We start from the raw sequence: 17,369 nt of genomic DNA on the forward strand, positions 1-17,369 counted from the left end.
TCCACTGAGAAAAATACTCTTTGCCTAACTGTATCTGCAACCTCTGAAGTCCAATAATTCCTCCGTCCCCTCCTCCCCAAGAACACTGGAATACTCGCCAAGGAAATAACTTGGCGATCATGAGGTACAAATGAGAAGGGGATGGGCACCATCCCACTGTTACAGAAATAGAAAACATCCTAATGAAATGTAATATAGAAGTGTCCACCTTGGTAGAACAATAATTCAGTAGCTGAAAGGAACTAGAGTTAAAAGCTCAATAACAGAGAAGTCTTAAACAATGTCCATCTCAAAACAATACTTGCACAGACTAGAAATATGCCCTGTTGTTAAACATTGTTAAAAGAGCGAAAAGAAAGTCCCTTCTGGAGTGAAGAGGGTGACGACACTCAGGGAGCTACCTCCGGCAGGACTCCTGACAGCAACAAAAGCCCAGAGGAGAATTACCATGAGAAAGGAGGCGGCCAGAGTGAGCTCCCCATCTGGAGTTTATCATCACTTTGCTCTCAGAGGAGGAGAGCTGTCTCCAGCACAACTCCTCATCTTAGTTTAAAAATGTTGGCTGCAGACATTCTGAGGGAGTCTGGTGACACACCTACCAGGAAGCCTTGAAAGGAAAGATAACCCTGACACTTCAACAATACAGTCTTCAGTGCACAAGCCCTCTACATCGGGCTCCATTTGCCCACCAGGATCACGAGATCCAGATGCACAGGTAACAGTCATTCAAGTGCAACAAAATTTTATTCGCCCTATGAATGAGACACAAAGAAACAGTAACTCAAACAGCAAAAACATGAAAAACCAAATTAGTTCAGCCAAGATAGAATCCGAAATGACATGCAGTAAGTCTGTTCGCATTAAGGCAGCCTGTCTAAGAAGACTTTTGCCTGCAGGAGATCATTGAAAACATGCATGTTTAAGTGCCAGACCCGTGATCTGGCTGGAAACTGGAGAGTAAATTTCAACTGTTTTTTCACTAAGGCAGCACAGAAGGGGTTGAATTCCTTGCATCGCAGAGAAACTTGCGTAGACTAGTCCTGGAAGAAATGAATCAGTGCCTCCTGATAGCAGATTTCACGATTTGTGCGATAAGAATGCATGATCTCCTGTTTATGAGAGCAGTTCATTATTTTAGCAAAGACAATTCTTGGTCTCGATTCATCTTCTCGCCTGCCTCCTAGTCTGAGAGCCTTCTCTATTTTCATGACAATCAACAAGGTTGAGAGCTCCAGTACATCCGGCAGCCATTTCTCCAGGAATCCCATCAGGTTCTCATCTGGAATGGATTCCGGAAACCCAATTAAATGAATATTGTTTCTGAGGAACCTATTCTCTAGGTCTTTCAGTGTTTCTGCTAATGCTTCCAGCCTTTTTTCTAGGTTAGTAAGTTTTACTGCTATTGTGGTTGATTCATCCTCTATGCAGGCGATCCTCCCCGCCGCCATTTCTAATCTTGGCACTATTTCAGCCAGGGAGCTTTTAAGATTGGTGGTCTGGGCTGAGATGCCGTTGAGTTTCATATCGAAGGCAGCAACTACTGCGGTAGTTACCTTTTCCATAAGTGTCTTAATAGAGGCCAAGTTAAGTAGGGGATCTGAAGAATTTCCTCCTTCCACGGCCATTTTCTCAGGTAGTGCTTTTTGCTTCTCTCGTTCTTTTTTTTACCCCTTCAAGGGCATTGTCCCCGATGATTTATGCATATATTTGTCTATTGACATACTCTTTGTACTAATCAAAAAAATATATAATTTGGGGACCAGATGTCACAGATTTAGCCCAATGAAAGGGGATGGTGCCCAGAACCCAGGAAAGCATGTTCACCTCAGTTCACATCATGAGACCTCAATTTTTTTTTTTTAATAGTTTTTCTTCCTGATCCAAAGCAACATATCACTTCATAACCTAACTGTAAGCCTCTATTAATACGAGACTCACAGTTTGGGATTAATTGCATTCAAACTGCTAAAAGATAAATTCTAAAGTGCACAGTCAGACAGGCATTGTTTGGTGACTATGAAATTAAATGTCATGAGAAGGGAATGCCATACAAAAACAGAGTGAAAAGGCATATTTACTACAGTCTTTGCAGAAAACAGGGTCAAAGATAGAAATTAATTTGATTCTTAGACTACATGTAGACAAATATACCTGATAAATATAAGAATATTAAGGAAATTCTGAAAAGAAGATTAGTTTGTGAACTCAGAGTGCTGGAAAAAATACCTCTTATATAGCTGCTTCTGTAGGTTCAGGAAGGAGGCACATAATGGAGCCACATGGCCCAATCCAGCCACTGAAGTAACACAATGGGAATACATAAGCAGAAAGAAAAACAGGGAGCAAAGGAACTTGGGTGGGGGGTGTTAGAAAGCTGCCAGCAGCCAGCGGGAGGGGGCATGCTCAGAGTTTAAAAGGAGCAGGGTCTAATGAAAGGAAATGTCTTTTTATACAACAGTTAAGAGATAAGCTTGAAATGGAGACAGTGCCGATGCCAATGTTTAAATACCTACAGCTAACTGGGCTTCTTAAAGGAAGGAATAAGGCCAATTTTGATAGAACTGCTTGAGAGACAAATCAATGAAAACTTGTGTAATAAGTGTCTAATATAAAAAAATGTATAAATCCTAATGGAAGAAACAGAACACCCAATAGGGTAATATAAAGAATTGTGGGCTGAAGATTTAGGGAAAGAGCTAGAGGAGGAAGATTGGGACTGAATAACGGGTAGACTCAGCCATGGCACCTATGTATGTATGTATATACGTATGACTAGGGAGAACAGACATAAGATCCTTTATTGGTACAATACTCCAGTTAACCTACAAAAAATGGTAATGGTGATTCCAATAGGTGCTGGACAGGATTTAGTGTTGCGAGGGGGCTCTGTATTCCATTTGTGGTGGACATGTCCCCTGATAGAGATGTACTGGAAGGAAGTGATATCACTGACATATAAAGAGAAGGGCATTCATCTTCCATTTGATTCTGTAGGCATCTGGGGAATGCCACCCCTATATCTTCATGTAGAGGTGGCATTCCATTAGTGATTCACCAATTAGTGGCAGCAAGGCAAAATTCTGCACAACACTGGAAATTAACGAGCAAACCTGAGATAGGAAAATGGATCCAGATAATCTGGAAAGTATGCACCATGGAACTCATTTTCTTTTTGGTTATCAAAAATATAACTTCACAACCATGTCATCAATCTTCACCTTCATTTCACTTAATCACTAGAAAAAGCCTGATCAAACTTTAACCAGCTTTCTAAACCTCAGGTAAATCTGTTCAGTACCTTTTTGCAAAAATGTTGAAATATTCTGATATGATAATGTGCACAAGATATAAGAGGGTAGGCTTAGTTTAACTATGCCAAGACGTTCAGGAAGAAATTAACAAGTGAGAAATCTACAGGCTGGGGATTTAAACACATAGGGGTCGATGCAATAAAATGCACCCAGCCTAGCACACTGGTACACACACAGTTGGACACACGTTATAGACGTGCAAAATGAGTATCCAATGAAATAAAGGAATTAGCACGTCCATAACACACATGCTAACAAACATAACAAATAGCGCCTACTAAATTTAAATTCTATGTAAATGACCATTAATTATTACCCCTTGAACAGGAACATACATCCAAATCTTGTGTGTCCATCATGCGTTTTTTTACATTTAAATTTTGCACCAGCTCAGTCCCTGGAGTTAATTTACTAGTGCTAGTGGTAGCTGACAGCTCATGAAGGCTTCCCTGGCATTATAAGCATGGATTACCTACACCTCTTTGTTCTGTTGAGCTTTCTCTTGCATGTGCAAGCCAGAGTAAGGACTACCAGACAATGGAGAGTGATCGGTGAAGCAAACAATTGTGAGAACAATGACGATAGAAGACAAGAGGATCATGCAGCAAAGGCACAGGTACAGCCAACAGCCATCTGTAGACCCTGCAGGCAGTGTATCAATTGGCCACAGACAACCCTCTTTGGATTGCTTGAGACAGATGTAGTGCAAAGATACTGTCTCAGCTCTCAGGCAATTTTTACACTTTGAGGACCTGCAAAATAACATTGATCCCCTCACCTCTCACAATCATGCAATCCCCATGTTGGTCAAACTATTGGATGCTTTGCATTTTTTCACCACAGAAAGTTTCCAGAATACAGTTGGCATCATTGGCGGGGTGGACCAGTCCTCATTCTGGAGGCACTTTGGCCAAGTCTTGAGGGCAATAATGAAGTGCATGAAGCAATATATCAACTATCCAGTGGACCCTGCACAAATCCAGGAGAACATGCGCAGGTTCTATGAAATAGCTGGGATGACCAGTGTGGTGGGCACGATAGACTGCACCCATATTGCACTCACCCCGAAGTCAGAGCAGGAGATTGCATTCCGGAACTGAAAGCACGTCTATTCCATGAATGTACAAGGTTGTGTTTGATGCACATCTTAAAATTATGAGCATCATGTCAAGATTTCCTGGGAGCTGCCATGATTCCTTCATCCTTGCTTATTCCACGATTGGGACCGATTTTGCAGAGGGAAAATATGGTGATTGTTAGCTGCTTAGTAAGTAACAGTTGCTATGGGTTAGTAGTGTGCATACAGAGAGGGGTAATAGACAGCCACATGGGGTGGAGAGATGCAGGGCTCAATAGAAGATCATTGTCTCACCTTAAAAATTATGTACATCATTACATATGATTTATGAAAGTACTTCTGTACTGTACTGGTTTGGGGAGGGGGGGGAGGTTGGGGTTAAAATGAGCTGACTATGTATATGCATATGCCAATTGGAGTAGTGAATGTGTTTGGTGGTGTCACGCCATTTTTTGATGCAATATTGGTTACCCCTTTTATAGGTGGGTACCCTGCTCCTGGCCATGCACGCTGCAGCTGAAAGACACTAAAACAAGGCACATACCAGCATGAAATCTGTCATCGAGCAGACATTCGGCATGCTGAAAAACTGATTCAGATGCTTGTACCGGTCTGGTGGTGCCCTACACTACAGTGCGGATAAGATCGCATGCATTGTAATGGCCTGCTGCAGGCTTCATAACATTGCGGTGCACTTTGGGATGGAAGAGGAGGTTGCCAATGACTAGCTGCTAAGATCCACAAGTGCAACCAGCAGCAGTGCGAGGCTCTGAGATTCGGCGAAAGCTCATCATTGATTATTTCTAGTGTAAGTTCTTACCACTGATACTAATAACCCCTCTCCTCTTGCCCTGATATAGTTGCTGTCAAGAATAAGCAAACTGTTTATTGTGTGAAAAACTAAATCCATTGCTTTGTGTTTTATTTCAGGAGTTGAAATCAGAAGCTGATGGATGGATGGGCCAGGCACCAAAAATGTTTTTGTTTTGTGTTCTTTATTTTTATTTTTTGATGAATAAAAATTACTTTAGTTTCTTTCACACAGTCTGTCATGTGTAGCAAAGTTTCTGTAAGCCCCATGTCCACCACATCCTCGCATGCCCCCGGCATGGGCATCCCTCTCACAGTTCCCAATGCTGGCGTGCAACCCCTCGCCTTCTCACAAGCTCCCAGTGCTGGCGTGCGTCCCCTCACCTTCTCATAAACTCTCAGTGCTGGCGTGCGTCCCCTCGCCTCTCACAAGCCTCCTGCATTGGCATCCCTCCTCACATACTATCATAGGCCACCCTCACTTGAGAACCTGTTGTTTGGGATGCACAGGAAACCACAAGAGAGCACCACAAACACCTTACATTGATGTCGCAGATTTGTGCATTGATGGATACCCAAGTTCCACAACTTTCTTTGTTATCCAGGACTTGTGCATCCATTTACATACAGACCCTATGCAACACACATAACGGATGCCCAGGACCCTGCATGTCCACTAGAGGCCTTTGTGACTTACATAATGAACGCCCTGGCCTCACAAGTGCATTTGAAGCCCATGTGATGCACAAGTCCTGGACATCCGTTTAGCCCAATGGCGCACATAATGGACACACATTATATGAAAGTCCAAACAGCCGAGAACTAGATGTTCCTTTTGTGCACATGATCATGCACGCCTAGATGTCCATTTTGCTCAGGGCCTTAGAGTAGGTGAAAATGCTGCGGGAAAGAATGCCCAGTTTCACTGATAATGATGTTAGACTCCTTGCACACCCCATAATAGCAGTTGAGTGCTGCCTGTTTTTCAGGGCTGGAAGGCCACGAAATCAGGATGCAGCCTGGTGGGAGTTCAGGGCCACCTTTAATTCCCAGGCCTCATTTCCACACAAGGTAAGTCCTGGGGATCATTACACTAGAGTACAGAAGCAAGAATCTTAGCATTAAAAATCATGTGCACTTTTCCCATGCACAATTTTGTACATTATGGTTGCAATTTTTTTTCACTGCAGATACAAATAGCTAATATGCTAATGTATCTGGAGTTGAAAACACGCAGAAACTGTTACATTAATCTGGGTACGAGGAATGCACATTTCAATGCTGGGGGTGGGAGAAGCAGGCCGAGGACAGTGGGGGAAGACTAGGGCAGCACCTGCAAGATGGGCAAGAAGAGGCGGTGAACATAAGAACATAGGAAAATGCCATACTGGGTCACTCCAAGGGTCCATCAAGCCCAGCATCCTGTTTCCAACAGTGGCCAATCCAGGCCATAAGAACCTGGCAAGTACCCAAAAATTAAGTCTATTCCATGTTACCATTGCTAATGGCAGTGGCTATTCTCTAGGTGAACTTAATAGCAGGTAATGGACTTCTCCTCCAAGAACTCATCCAATCCTTTTTTTTTTTTTTTGTAATGTAAAGTTTATTGAACAGTTTTAACAGCAATACAACCATAACTATTGTGTATACAGACAAAGCCAGGCAAATCAAATACAGATACAATCTTATGCCTTATATAGAAGGCAGTTACTGATGATAGCACATCAATTACCCATTAAAGGTAGTCCACTGTACATTAGAAAACTAAACAAGTGTCGGATTTGTAGATTACGCTAATGCCCATACCGGAGAGATAAGGTGCAAAGAGAAGAATGTGCAGTTGGAGTAGATAACCACCTATCATATCATATCGCAGCTGTGGATGAGCGACTTCTTGAACCAATACCCATTTACTGATATCCCAGAAATTTACATAGTACTCTGTTTAAAAGAAAAAGGGATAACCAGAAAACAACAGTTCTGCACAAAAATTAGCTTAACACATCTGGTGAACAGAAATCAACATTGAGAGGCATGGGACCCAACCTGTGTCATCATGTCCTCTTCTCCAAGCAAGATACGGTTTCCATATCTGTTGAAACTGCAGGAGTTGACTCCGCTTTTGAGCTGTTATCTTGTACAGGGAGCACATAGCATCAAGTTTCTGATAAAGAACTTCCTTATCTGGAACTCTGTCCTGCTTCCATGAAGCCGCCAAGGTACAGCGCGCTGCTATACAAAATTGATTAATTAACAGACACTCATGTTTGGAGCCATCAACCGATACATTGAGTAAACCCTGAACAGGGGTTAGAGTGACCTCTTCATGTAAAGTGTAAAAAATGGTGTCCATAACATCTTTCCACATTCTCTGGACATGAACACACTCCCACCATAAATGGAAAAACGTTCCTATCGAACCACATCCCTTCCAACACAGGGCGTCAGAGCTAAGACCTGCTTTATGCCATCGAAATAGTACTTTATATCCGTTTTCAGTAAGGGAGGTTGCAACTGAACTACGCTTAGTATTTGAAAATATCTGATCCCACTCCTCATTTGCCAATGGTTGTCCAAGCTCCGCCTCCCACTTGTGAGTATATGCTGGTTTCCCTGGCAATGAGCCCTGTAAAATCATGTATAACTTGGACAGTCCGCCCTTGATACGGTCAGCTAGGTCACACCAGCCTTCAAATTGGGATTTACCCTTCTGAAGTTCTACCACAATTTGTTCTTTAGTCAAGAAGTGCCGAGTTTGGTGGTAATAATAAAGGGTGGAAAGTGGGATCGAGTAGGCCTCCTGAAGTTGTGAGAAAGACAGTACACCATCCCCACCACACATCTGCCCCACTGTATGCATACCCTTCTCCCTCCAATAATGAGCAGAGATCGAATCCCAACCTGGAGAGAATCGAGTGTGGTAATATAAATGAGTGTGGTAAGAATATTGTCTGTTTCCTATGATAAGATGTTTCCATTTTCCCCAGCACTGAAGAGTCGTTTGCAGAGGAGTAGTAATACTTCCCCCTATCCTCAATGTCGATCTAGGTTGCCAAAGAAGGGCTTGTAGGGGCATGATGCCCAGTAAGGTTTGCTCAATGGCTACCCATCCAGGCCGCTCAGCTTTTTTATACCAAGATAGAATACAACTAATTTGAGCAGCTGCATGGTACCATTGTAAATTTGGAACCCCATCCCTCCTCTCAATTTATGTCTGTATAGTGTCGCTTGCGCTACACGAGGAGGCCTCCGTTTCCAGAGGAATGCAAAGAAACGTCTCTGCCATCTTTTTAGTAGGGCTGTCGGAATGGAAATAGGTAGTGACTGAAATAGGTAATTAAATTTGGGTAGAACGGACATCTTTAATATAGCTATGCGTCCAGTCCAGGTAACTGGGAGACCGTCCCATATATCTAAATCCCAAAACCCTTTAGCCACCAATGGAGTATAATTCAATCTAAACAGGTCAGTCAGTTTAGGTCCTATAAAAATTCCTAAATATTTTATCTTGGCACCCGCCCACTTAAAAGGAAACTGTTGTTTCAACTGAACAACTTGGTCCGGGGGCAAAGAAACATTCAACACCTCCGATTTTGCAAGGTTCAGTCGAAAGCCAGAAACCAAGCTAAATTCCCTAAGGTGTGCCACCACCCCGGGTAATGACTGTGCCGGGCTAGATAAGGTAAATAAAATGTCGTCCGCAAAAAGTGACAACTTATAGTCCATCGCTCCCACACGGACTCCCATAATAGACCCCGCTTCCCGAACTTTAGTGGTGAAAGGCTCCAAAAACAACGCGAATAATAATGGGGATAACGGGCAGCCCTGTCTCGTTCCCCTCTCAATTGGAAAAGGATCAGAATATACTCCATTGACTTTAACTCTGGCCCTCGGCCGATCATAAAGTTTAATAAGCCAATTGAGAAATTTGGGGCCAAAATTCATTTTCTTCAGTGTTTTAAACAAAAATTGCCAATGGACCATGTCAAATGCTTTTTCAGCATCGACCGCCAGCAAAATCGCTGGAGTCTCAGTCCGGGTGACTTGCCATATGAGGTCCATAATTTTCCTTACATTATCTGCCGCTTTCCTCCCTGGAATAAAGCCAGCCTGATCCTGGTGAACCAATTTGTTCATAACTGAGTTGAGGCGATTAGCTAAAATTTTCACGAGTATTTTTAAATCTATGTTGATCAATGAGATTGGTCGGTACGACCCACAATCCGCAGGATCCCTCCCAGGTTTGGCCAGTATGGTAATACCCGCCACATTCGCCTCAGATGGTAAAACTGCCTCCCCCTGTAATGCATTAAAAGCTTCCAGTAAATAAGGGGTAATCTGAGAAACAAACTTTTTATAAAAAGAACCAGTATACCCGTCCAACCCCGGGGCTTTATTAGGTTTAAGATCCTTTATAGCATGTAATATTTCCATGGGAGTAACAAGACTTTCAAACCTCAACCTTTCAGTCTCAGAAAGTGTCGGGAGATCAATGTCCGCCAAATAAGCATCAATACTATCTTCAACTATTTGAGTATCCGCAGAGTATAGGGTACCATAGAATTGTTGAAATCTATGTTGAATAGCTTCAGCAGAATCCAACATAGAGCCATCTAACGCTTTGATTCGTGTGATTTGGCATTGTGCTACTTGGCGTTTTAATTTCCGAGCCAACAGTCGTCCCGCCTTATTACCCCATTCAAAATGTTCCTGACGTGCTAGTTGTAGCTGGTGCGCTATGTCCCCAGCTCTCAATAGGCCTAAAGCGTTACGAGCGTGTTGAAGTTTAGCATAGACCCTGGTGGATAATGTAGTTTTATGTTGTTTTTCGAGACATGCAATATCAGACAATAACGCATCAATTTTTTCGCTTTTCACCTTTTTCTGATATGAAGCTTGTGATATTAATCTACCTCGCAACACCACTTTTAAACAGTCCCAAAATACTGGCGGTGAATGGGAATGTGTAGAATTAAATTGCTGATAATCCGCTATATCTTCCTTTAAGGTTTGACAAAACGGTTCATCAGCAAGCAGGGTGTCATTCAAGTGCCAAAATCGGAGGCCCGCCTTTTCATTGTGTAAGTGCAATGTTAAACCTATAGGGGCATGATCCGACCAAGTGATGGGACCTATCGTTGGTTGCATAGTCTGCAGGCTCAATAACTTATCTACTAAGAAGTAGTCTATACGAGAATAAGTTTTATGGGGAGAAGACTAGAAAGTGTAATCCCTCACATTAATATTTCGGTGCCTCCAGATGTCTATCAAGTCTCTATCTCGAAGGAACTTTTGGAGGAACTTACGATCGTATGATGTTCCCCCTCCCGCTGAGTTATCTACGTGAGGTTGTAAAGTGAGATTGAAGTCACCCCCTATAATTAGGTGCTCAGGGGCTATGTTATTCAAAACCTCTCCTAGCTGAGCTATAAAGGCGTGTTGGTTAGTATTGGGAGCATAGATATTGAAAAAAGTATATGTGGTCTTCTCCACCAACAATTGTAGAACTACATAGCGCCCCATAGGGTCAGCCACCGTTTTAGTTACTGTGCCCTGGATATCTTTGTGGAGTAATATACTCACTCCCGAGTATTTCGCAGACTTAGAGGCAGCTGCATGGAACTGATGTGGGTATTGAGCCCAAGATAGTAAGTGCTCATACCTTTTCTTAAGATGAGTTTCTTGGAGAAACAAGATATCAGCCCCAAAAGGATTATTCAACCCCTTAACATTGAGAGACCATATGGTTAGTTTCGCCATGATAGAAAAAATAAAAATGACCCCACTCGGCTATCCCCCCCAAAAATGCCTCTGATAGGGTACCCGCTTGCATCTCGAAATCCCTCATTCTCCCCTTGGGGACCCTGCTGGACGAAAGCATCAGTAGAATAATGCAGTGGATGAGAAACAAATATAACAGTAACGCCCAAGTGCCCTGTATACACGTGCAACTGAAACTTTGTTGTGCTACCTGTTCCCACTTGCCCTTCCCCCCTCCCCTCTCCCTCCCAATTCCCTGTGCGCTCCACAGACATGTGCTAAATGCACCCCTGTGTAGGCTATGAAGGGCGTGATCACTTGCAGAGCCCATCCCTACCCACCCCCGAGCCTCATTCATTACCATTCAACCTGGATATAGATATATAACCAACAACCAAATTAACAAGAAATTGCAGCAATCTCAGTCCCAAAATATGTGACATTCTCATGTCCCACATCAAGAGTCCATCGAAGTATGGAAATCCCTGTAACTGGGACATACCGCTCATCCTGCCCCCTTATCCTGGGCAGGAACACGTTCTCCTGATTGTCTCCGCAGTCGTTTGCCTCCATGTCGCACCCTTTGCCATCGTGGAGTTTCCATCAGGGAGGTGGATGTCTTCTTAGCTGGGGCAGCATGCTGCACCTGATGACCGGCTGCTTTTAGTACTGCTACTGCTCCATCCACTGTCTCTGTTTTCGTCGTTGAACCATCTATGGTAATCGCAATTCCAAAAGGAAACAGCCAGCGATAACGGAGACCTTCCTTGCGCAACACCGCCGTGACTTCCTTGAACTCCATCCTTTTTTTGAGAGTCATTGGGGATAAGTCGGCGTATATTTGGATGTTATTATTCTCCCACGCCCAGGAATTGCGCTTTCTGGCAATTTGGTAGATGCTGTCTTTAATAGTGTATTTAGTGAAACATACTATTATGTCCCTAGGCTTACCGGGTATTTTTTGTCCCAAGGAGCAATGAGCCCGGTCCAATTCAATAGTAGCTGCTGGTAGTGCTGCAGTCCCGCCGCCATCTTGTGCTTGTAAAAAGGAGCAAAATCTTTGAATCGTGGCCCCACAATCAGCGTACTTCTCATCTTCGGGGATGCCTCTAAACCGCAGATTATGACGTCTCCCACGGTTATCAAGATCTTCTAATTTTGCATTAAGCGCGGTATAGTCTGCCTGGGTTTGGTCTGAATTGTGTTGTAACGCCTTAAGCCTGATATCATGCTCCTCCAGACTCACATCGCATTCATCTGTACGCCTCCCGATCTCTGCCATCTCCTCTCGAATCTCTTCCATAGCCTGATGCAGTTCCTGCTTATATTCTTTGATTTCACGGCGCAAGTCCCCGAACCAGCGTCTGAATTCCTCCCAGGTTGGGTGATTAGAGGGCGCCGCACCGTTCGCGCCCTGGTCCTGCTCCTCACCAAAATGGCGTTTGCTCGCGTCCGGGGTGTCAGGAACTTCACTAGGCCCGCCAGTGGCATCATCGTCAGTAACGTAAGCAAACTGCTTCAGATCTGGCCCCTTTTTTTTCTGTGCCATCTTTAATGCTGCGGGTAATGATCGCTGCTAATTCGAATCAAGTTCGGCAGGTTGAACACTGCGAAAAAGCTGCAAAAAGGCTCGGGGTGGGCGGGAGCTCGAGGTCATGCGGCCATCTTGCTCTGCAGCGAGAGCGCCCCCCCATCCAATCCTTTTTTAAACACATCTAAACTAACTGCACTAACCACATCCTCTGGTTTAACTGTGTGTTGAGTAAAAAAGAACTTTCTCCGATTAGTTTTAAATGTGCCCCATGCTAACTTCATGGAGTGCCCCCTAGTCTTTCTACTATCCGAAAGAGTAAATAACCGATTCACATCTACCCGTTCTAGACCTCTCATGATTTTAAACATCTCTATCATATCCCCCCTCAGCTGTCTCTTCTCCAAGCTGAAAAGTCCTAACCTCTTTAGTCTTTCCTCATAGGGGAGCTGTTCCATTCCCCTTATCATTTTGGTAGCCCTTCTCTGTACCTTCTCCATCGCAATTATATCTTTTTTGAGATGCGGCAACCGGAATTGTACACAGTATTCAAGTTGCGGTCTCACCATGGAGCGATACAGAGGCATTATGACATTTTCCGTTTTGTTCACCATGCCCTCTCTCATAATTCCCAACATTCTGTTTGCTTTTTTGACTGCCGCAACACACTGAACCGATTTCAATGTGTTATCCACTATGACACCTAGATCTCTTTCTTGGGTTGTAGCACCTAATATAGAACCCAATATTGTGTAATTATAGCATGGGTTATTTTTCCCTATATGCATCACCTTGCACTTATCCACATTAAATTTCATCTGCCTTTTGGATGCCCAATTTTCCAGTCTCACAAGATCTTCCTGCAATTTATCACAATCTGCTTGTGATTTAACTACTCTGAACAATTTTGTGTCATCTGCCAATTTGATTATCTCACTCTTCGTATTTCTTTCCAGATCATTTATAAATATATTGAAAAGTAAGGGTCCCAATACAGATCCCTGAGGCACTCCACTGTCCACTCCCTTCCACTGAGAAAATTGTCCATTTAATCCTACTCTCTGTTTCCTGTCTTTTAGCCAGTTTGCAATCCACGAAAGGACATCACCATCTATCCCATGACTTTTTACTTTTCCTAGAAGCCTCTCATGAGGCTTTTTAAGTTTTTTTTTAAGTTTTTAAGTTTTTTTTAAGTTTTTTAAACCTTTTAAAGTTTTTTTTTAAGTTTTTAAGTTTTTTAACTCGTACATTCTATGGTAACAATACTTTTATTACCGGCCTTTCTTCTTTCCAGCTTGTTGTAAGCTTCCAAGTTCTCTCCCCCTGTTGATTGTAACTTTGACTTATTCCTACCTATTGTTATCTTTCGTTTACTTGAATTTGTTTACTCTAGTTTTCCCTTTGTTAAACTGTAAACCGATCCGATATGGTTATTTACTATGAAGGTCGGTATAAAAAACTGTTAAATAAATAAATAAATGAGGAACTTTGTCAAACGCCTTCTGAAAATCCAAGTATACTATATCTACCGGTTCACCTTTATCCACATGTTTATTAACTCCTTCAAAAAAGTGAAGCAGATTTGTGAGGCAAGACTTGCCCTGGGTAAAGCCATGCTGACTTTGTTCCATTAAACCATGTCTTTCTATATGTTCTGTGATTTTGATGTTTAGAATACTTTCCACTATTTTTCCTTGCACTGAAGTCAGGCTAACCGGTCTGTAGTTTCCACATCACCACGTTGTAGGGTTCTTGGTGTTCGGCCTGGATGGGAAGGTAGTATCTACCATCTACACTGGCATGGGATTTCCAAGCAAGGACACAAAGTATTATTCTGCAAAACATAAGCATATTTCTGCATGCAGAACTTTTTCCTGTTTTGATCATAAGTTTTGTCCACTGAAAAGGGCAGCACGAATGCAGGCTACAAGGTGCGTTCCAGTAAATGGCACCTTTCTGCATCTGCCCCAGGGAGTGGAGAAGAAAAACACATTGTTTGCGGGACACATATTACCGCATTATTTGCTTGCTTATCAATTCTGTTTTTTATTTTTACTTGTACCTAAAAGGTCAAAGCATTGAAGAGGCTCGGAAGCTGTGCAGAGAGGAAGGGGAGTGGCTGCAGGCCCTCCGTGCTCAGCATAGAGAGCAGGAAGGTGAGTAAAACTGTAATCAAAACTTTAAACGTGGCAGGAATGCTGACCCGAAGGAGATGGATATGAAGGAAGGAATGCAGGAAATCCGAGAATGGGTCATCGCTGATTGCTGGGTGGACTGTGTGGGCGAGGGGAGGGGGGGGGGGGACTTCAGTTGGTTTGCGCAGCGATTTTCAGTTTAATAAAAATTGGAGAAATTACTTACCTGATAATTTCGTTTTCCTTAGTGTAGACAGATGGACTCAGGACCAATAGGTATAGTGTGCTCCTGATAGCAGTGGGAGAAGGAGTCAGATTGCAATCTGACGTCAGCATTACGTATACCCGTGCAGGAAGCTCTGCTCTTCAGTATTCTCCTCGAAAAGCAATAGTGGATATATGTAGTTGGATAACTTGATTAACTTGGTTAACTTAATTAACTTGAACTAGTTGACGTGAACTGTAGCTGGAGACTGCCAGTGTTGTCAACCGAGAAACGCCGACACCCGGTAACTATGGGTGTCTTAACTGGGGGTAAGTCTGGCTTACCCGTGCTTGTCTTGCTCTCGGGGATTGTCACCCGAGGTTTCTTATTTTGAGGCAGCCGTGGGCGGGATACTGAGTCCATTTGTCTACACCAAGGAAAAAGAAATTATCAGATAAGTAATTTCTCCATTTCCTAGTGTGTAGCAGATGGACTCAGGACCAATGGGATGTACAAAAGCTACTCCTGAACTGGGTGGGAGACTGCCTGTGGCCCACTTAGTACTGCCCTTGTGAATGCTGTGTCCTCCCTGGCCTGAACATCCAGGCGGTAGAACCTCGAGAAGGTGTGAATGGAGGACCACGTCTCCGCCCGACAGATCTCAGCGGGTGACAGCATCTTGGTTTCTGCCCAGGACACTGACTGGGCCCTTGTGGAATGGGCCTTGACTTGTAGAGGTGGAGGTTTGCCTGCCTCTACATAGGCTGCCTTGATTACTTCTTTGATCCAGCGGGCTATGGTTGCCCGCGAGGCTGCTTCCCCTTGTTTCTTCCTGCTGTGAAGGACGAATAGGTGGTCTGTCTTTCATAGGATACCGATTTTTCCATGTAGCGGATTAGGAGTCTGCCGACGTTAAGATGGCGCAGCGTGAATCTTCCAATTCCTTATGCTCGCCTGGAGATGGCAGCACGATGGTTTGGTTTAGATGGAAATGAGAAACCACCTTTGAAAGGAAGGAGGGGACAGTGCGTAGCTGTATGGATCCCGGTGTGAATCTGAAGAACGGTTCCCGGCAGGATAGAGCTTGAAGTTCGGAGATGCGACGGGCTGAACATATTGCCACTAGGAATGCAGTCTTCAAGGTCAGGACCCATAGGGACAGATCGCATGTAGGTCTGAAGGAAGCTCCTGCTAGGAAGTCGAGTACTAGATTGAGATTCCATAGGGGTACCAGCCACTTTAGTGGTGGTCGGATTTGCTTGACCCCTCTCAGGAAGCGGGAGAAGTCTGGATGGGAAGATAAGACTGATGCCGTCCACTTTGGCTATAAAACAGGCCAGCGCAGCCAGTTGAACCTTGATGGAGTTGAGAGACAGCCGTCCTGCAGGAATTCCAGGATCATAGGGATTTTGGCTGTCCAAGGAAGGATGTCGCGGTCTTCACACCAGGTTTCGAATATTCTCCATATTCGTATATAAGTTAAAGATATGGAAAACTTGCATGCTCGGAGTAAGGTGACAATTACTGCCCTCAAGTATCCGCTCTTCTTCGGGCGAGTCCTCTCAATGGCTAGACCGTAAGAGAGAATCGAGTTGGGTCTTCGTGGAGGATTGGTCCTTGCTGGAGCAGGTCCCTGTGTGGAGGTAGGCACAGGGGGTTCCCCACCAGAAGTCTTCGCATGTCTACGTATCACGGCCTTCTTGGCCAGTCCAGGGCCACTAGAAGTACTAGCCTCTTGTGGTATTCTATCTTGCGGATGACCCGCCCAGTAATGGCCATGGAGGAAAGGCGTACACAGCAGGTCTTGCTGTGGCCAGGTTTGGACGAGGGCGACAATCCCCTGGGATTGAGGGTCTCGTCTGCGACTGAAGAACTTGGGTGTTGGACCGGGTTGCCATAAGATCCATGGCTGGGGTTCCCCAGCGGTCTATTATCAACTGGAAGGCTGTGGTTGACAGCCTCCATTCCCCTGGGTCTAGACTTTCTCTGCTGAGGTAATCCGCAGTGACGTTGTCTTTTCCCGTGATGTGGGTGGCTGAGATCCCTTGCAGGTTTACTTCCGTTCATGACATTAGGGGGTCTATTTCCATGGACATCTGTTGGTTTCTGGTTCCTCCCTGGCGGTTTATGTAGGCCACTGTTGTGGCGTTGTCTGACATGACTGACAGCTTCTCCTCGGAGTCTGTGACTGAATCGTAGGCAGGCTAGTCTGACTCCCCGGGCTTCCAGTCGGTTGATGTTCCATCCCGACTCTTCCTTGTCAAATTGCCCCTGGGCCATCAGTTCCTGACAGTGGGCTCCCCACCCTCATAAGCTCACATACCTGGTGAGCAAGCCCCAAGTTGGTGGGGATAGTCTTACTCTCTTGCTCAGATGTTCTTCTTGTAGCCACCATAGGAGCTGGGTCCGTATCTCTGCTGGCAACTGAGGCGGACGGTGTAGTCCTGGGACATCGGGTTCCATCATGACAGTAGGGAACGTTGTAGTGGTCGCATGTGGGCCCTTGCCCATGGTACGACTTATAGGGTTGATATTATGG

At 44.3% G+C, this 17,369-nt stretch overlaps 1 protein-coding gene across 1 annotated transcript in view; it reads right to left on the minus strand.

Annotated features, from left to right (window-relative positions):
* The window catches only part of PPFIBP1 (PPFIA binding protein 1), a 1,178,807-nt gene that overhangs the window by 367,316 nt on the left and 794,122 nt on the right, over nucleotides 1-17,369 (minus strand). The window contains exon 14 of the mRNA XM_029597487.1: nucleotides 12,048-12,535. Coding sequence (XP_029453347.1) covers nucleotides 12,048-12,535 — 488 coding nt within the window. The remainder of the gene's footprint in view (nucleotides 1-12,047; nucleotides 12,536-17,369) is intronic.

The sequence above is a fragment of the Rhinatrema bivittatum genome, chromosome 4 (assembly GCF_901001135.1).
Source record: "Rhinatrema bivittatum chromosome 4, aRhiBiv1.1, whole genome shotgun sequence".
Classification (NCBI taxonomy): Eukaryota; Metazoa; Chordata; class Amphibia; order Gymnophiona; family Rhinatrematidae; genus Rhinatrema; species Rhinatrema bivittatum.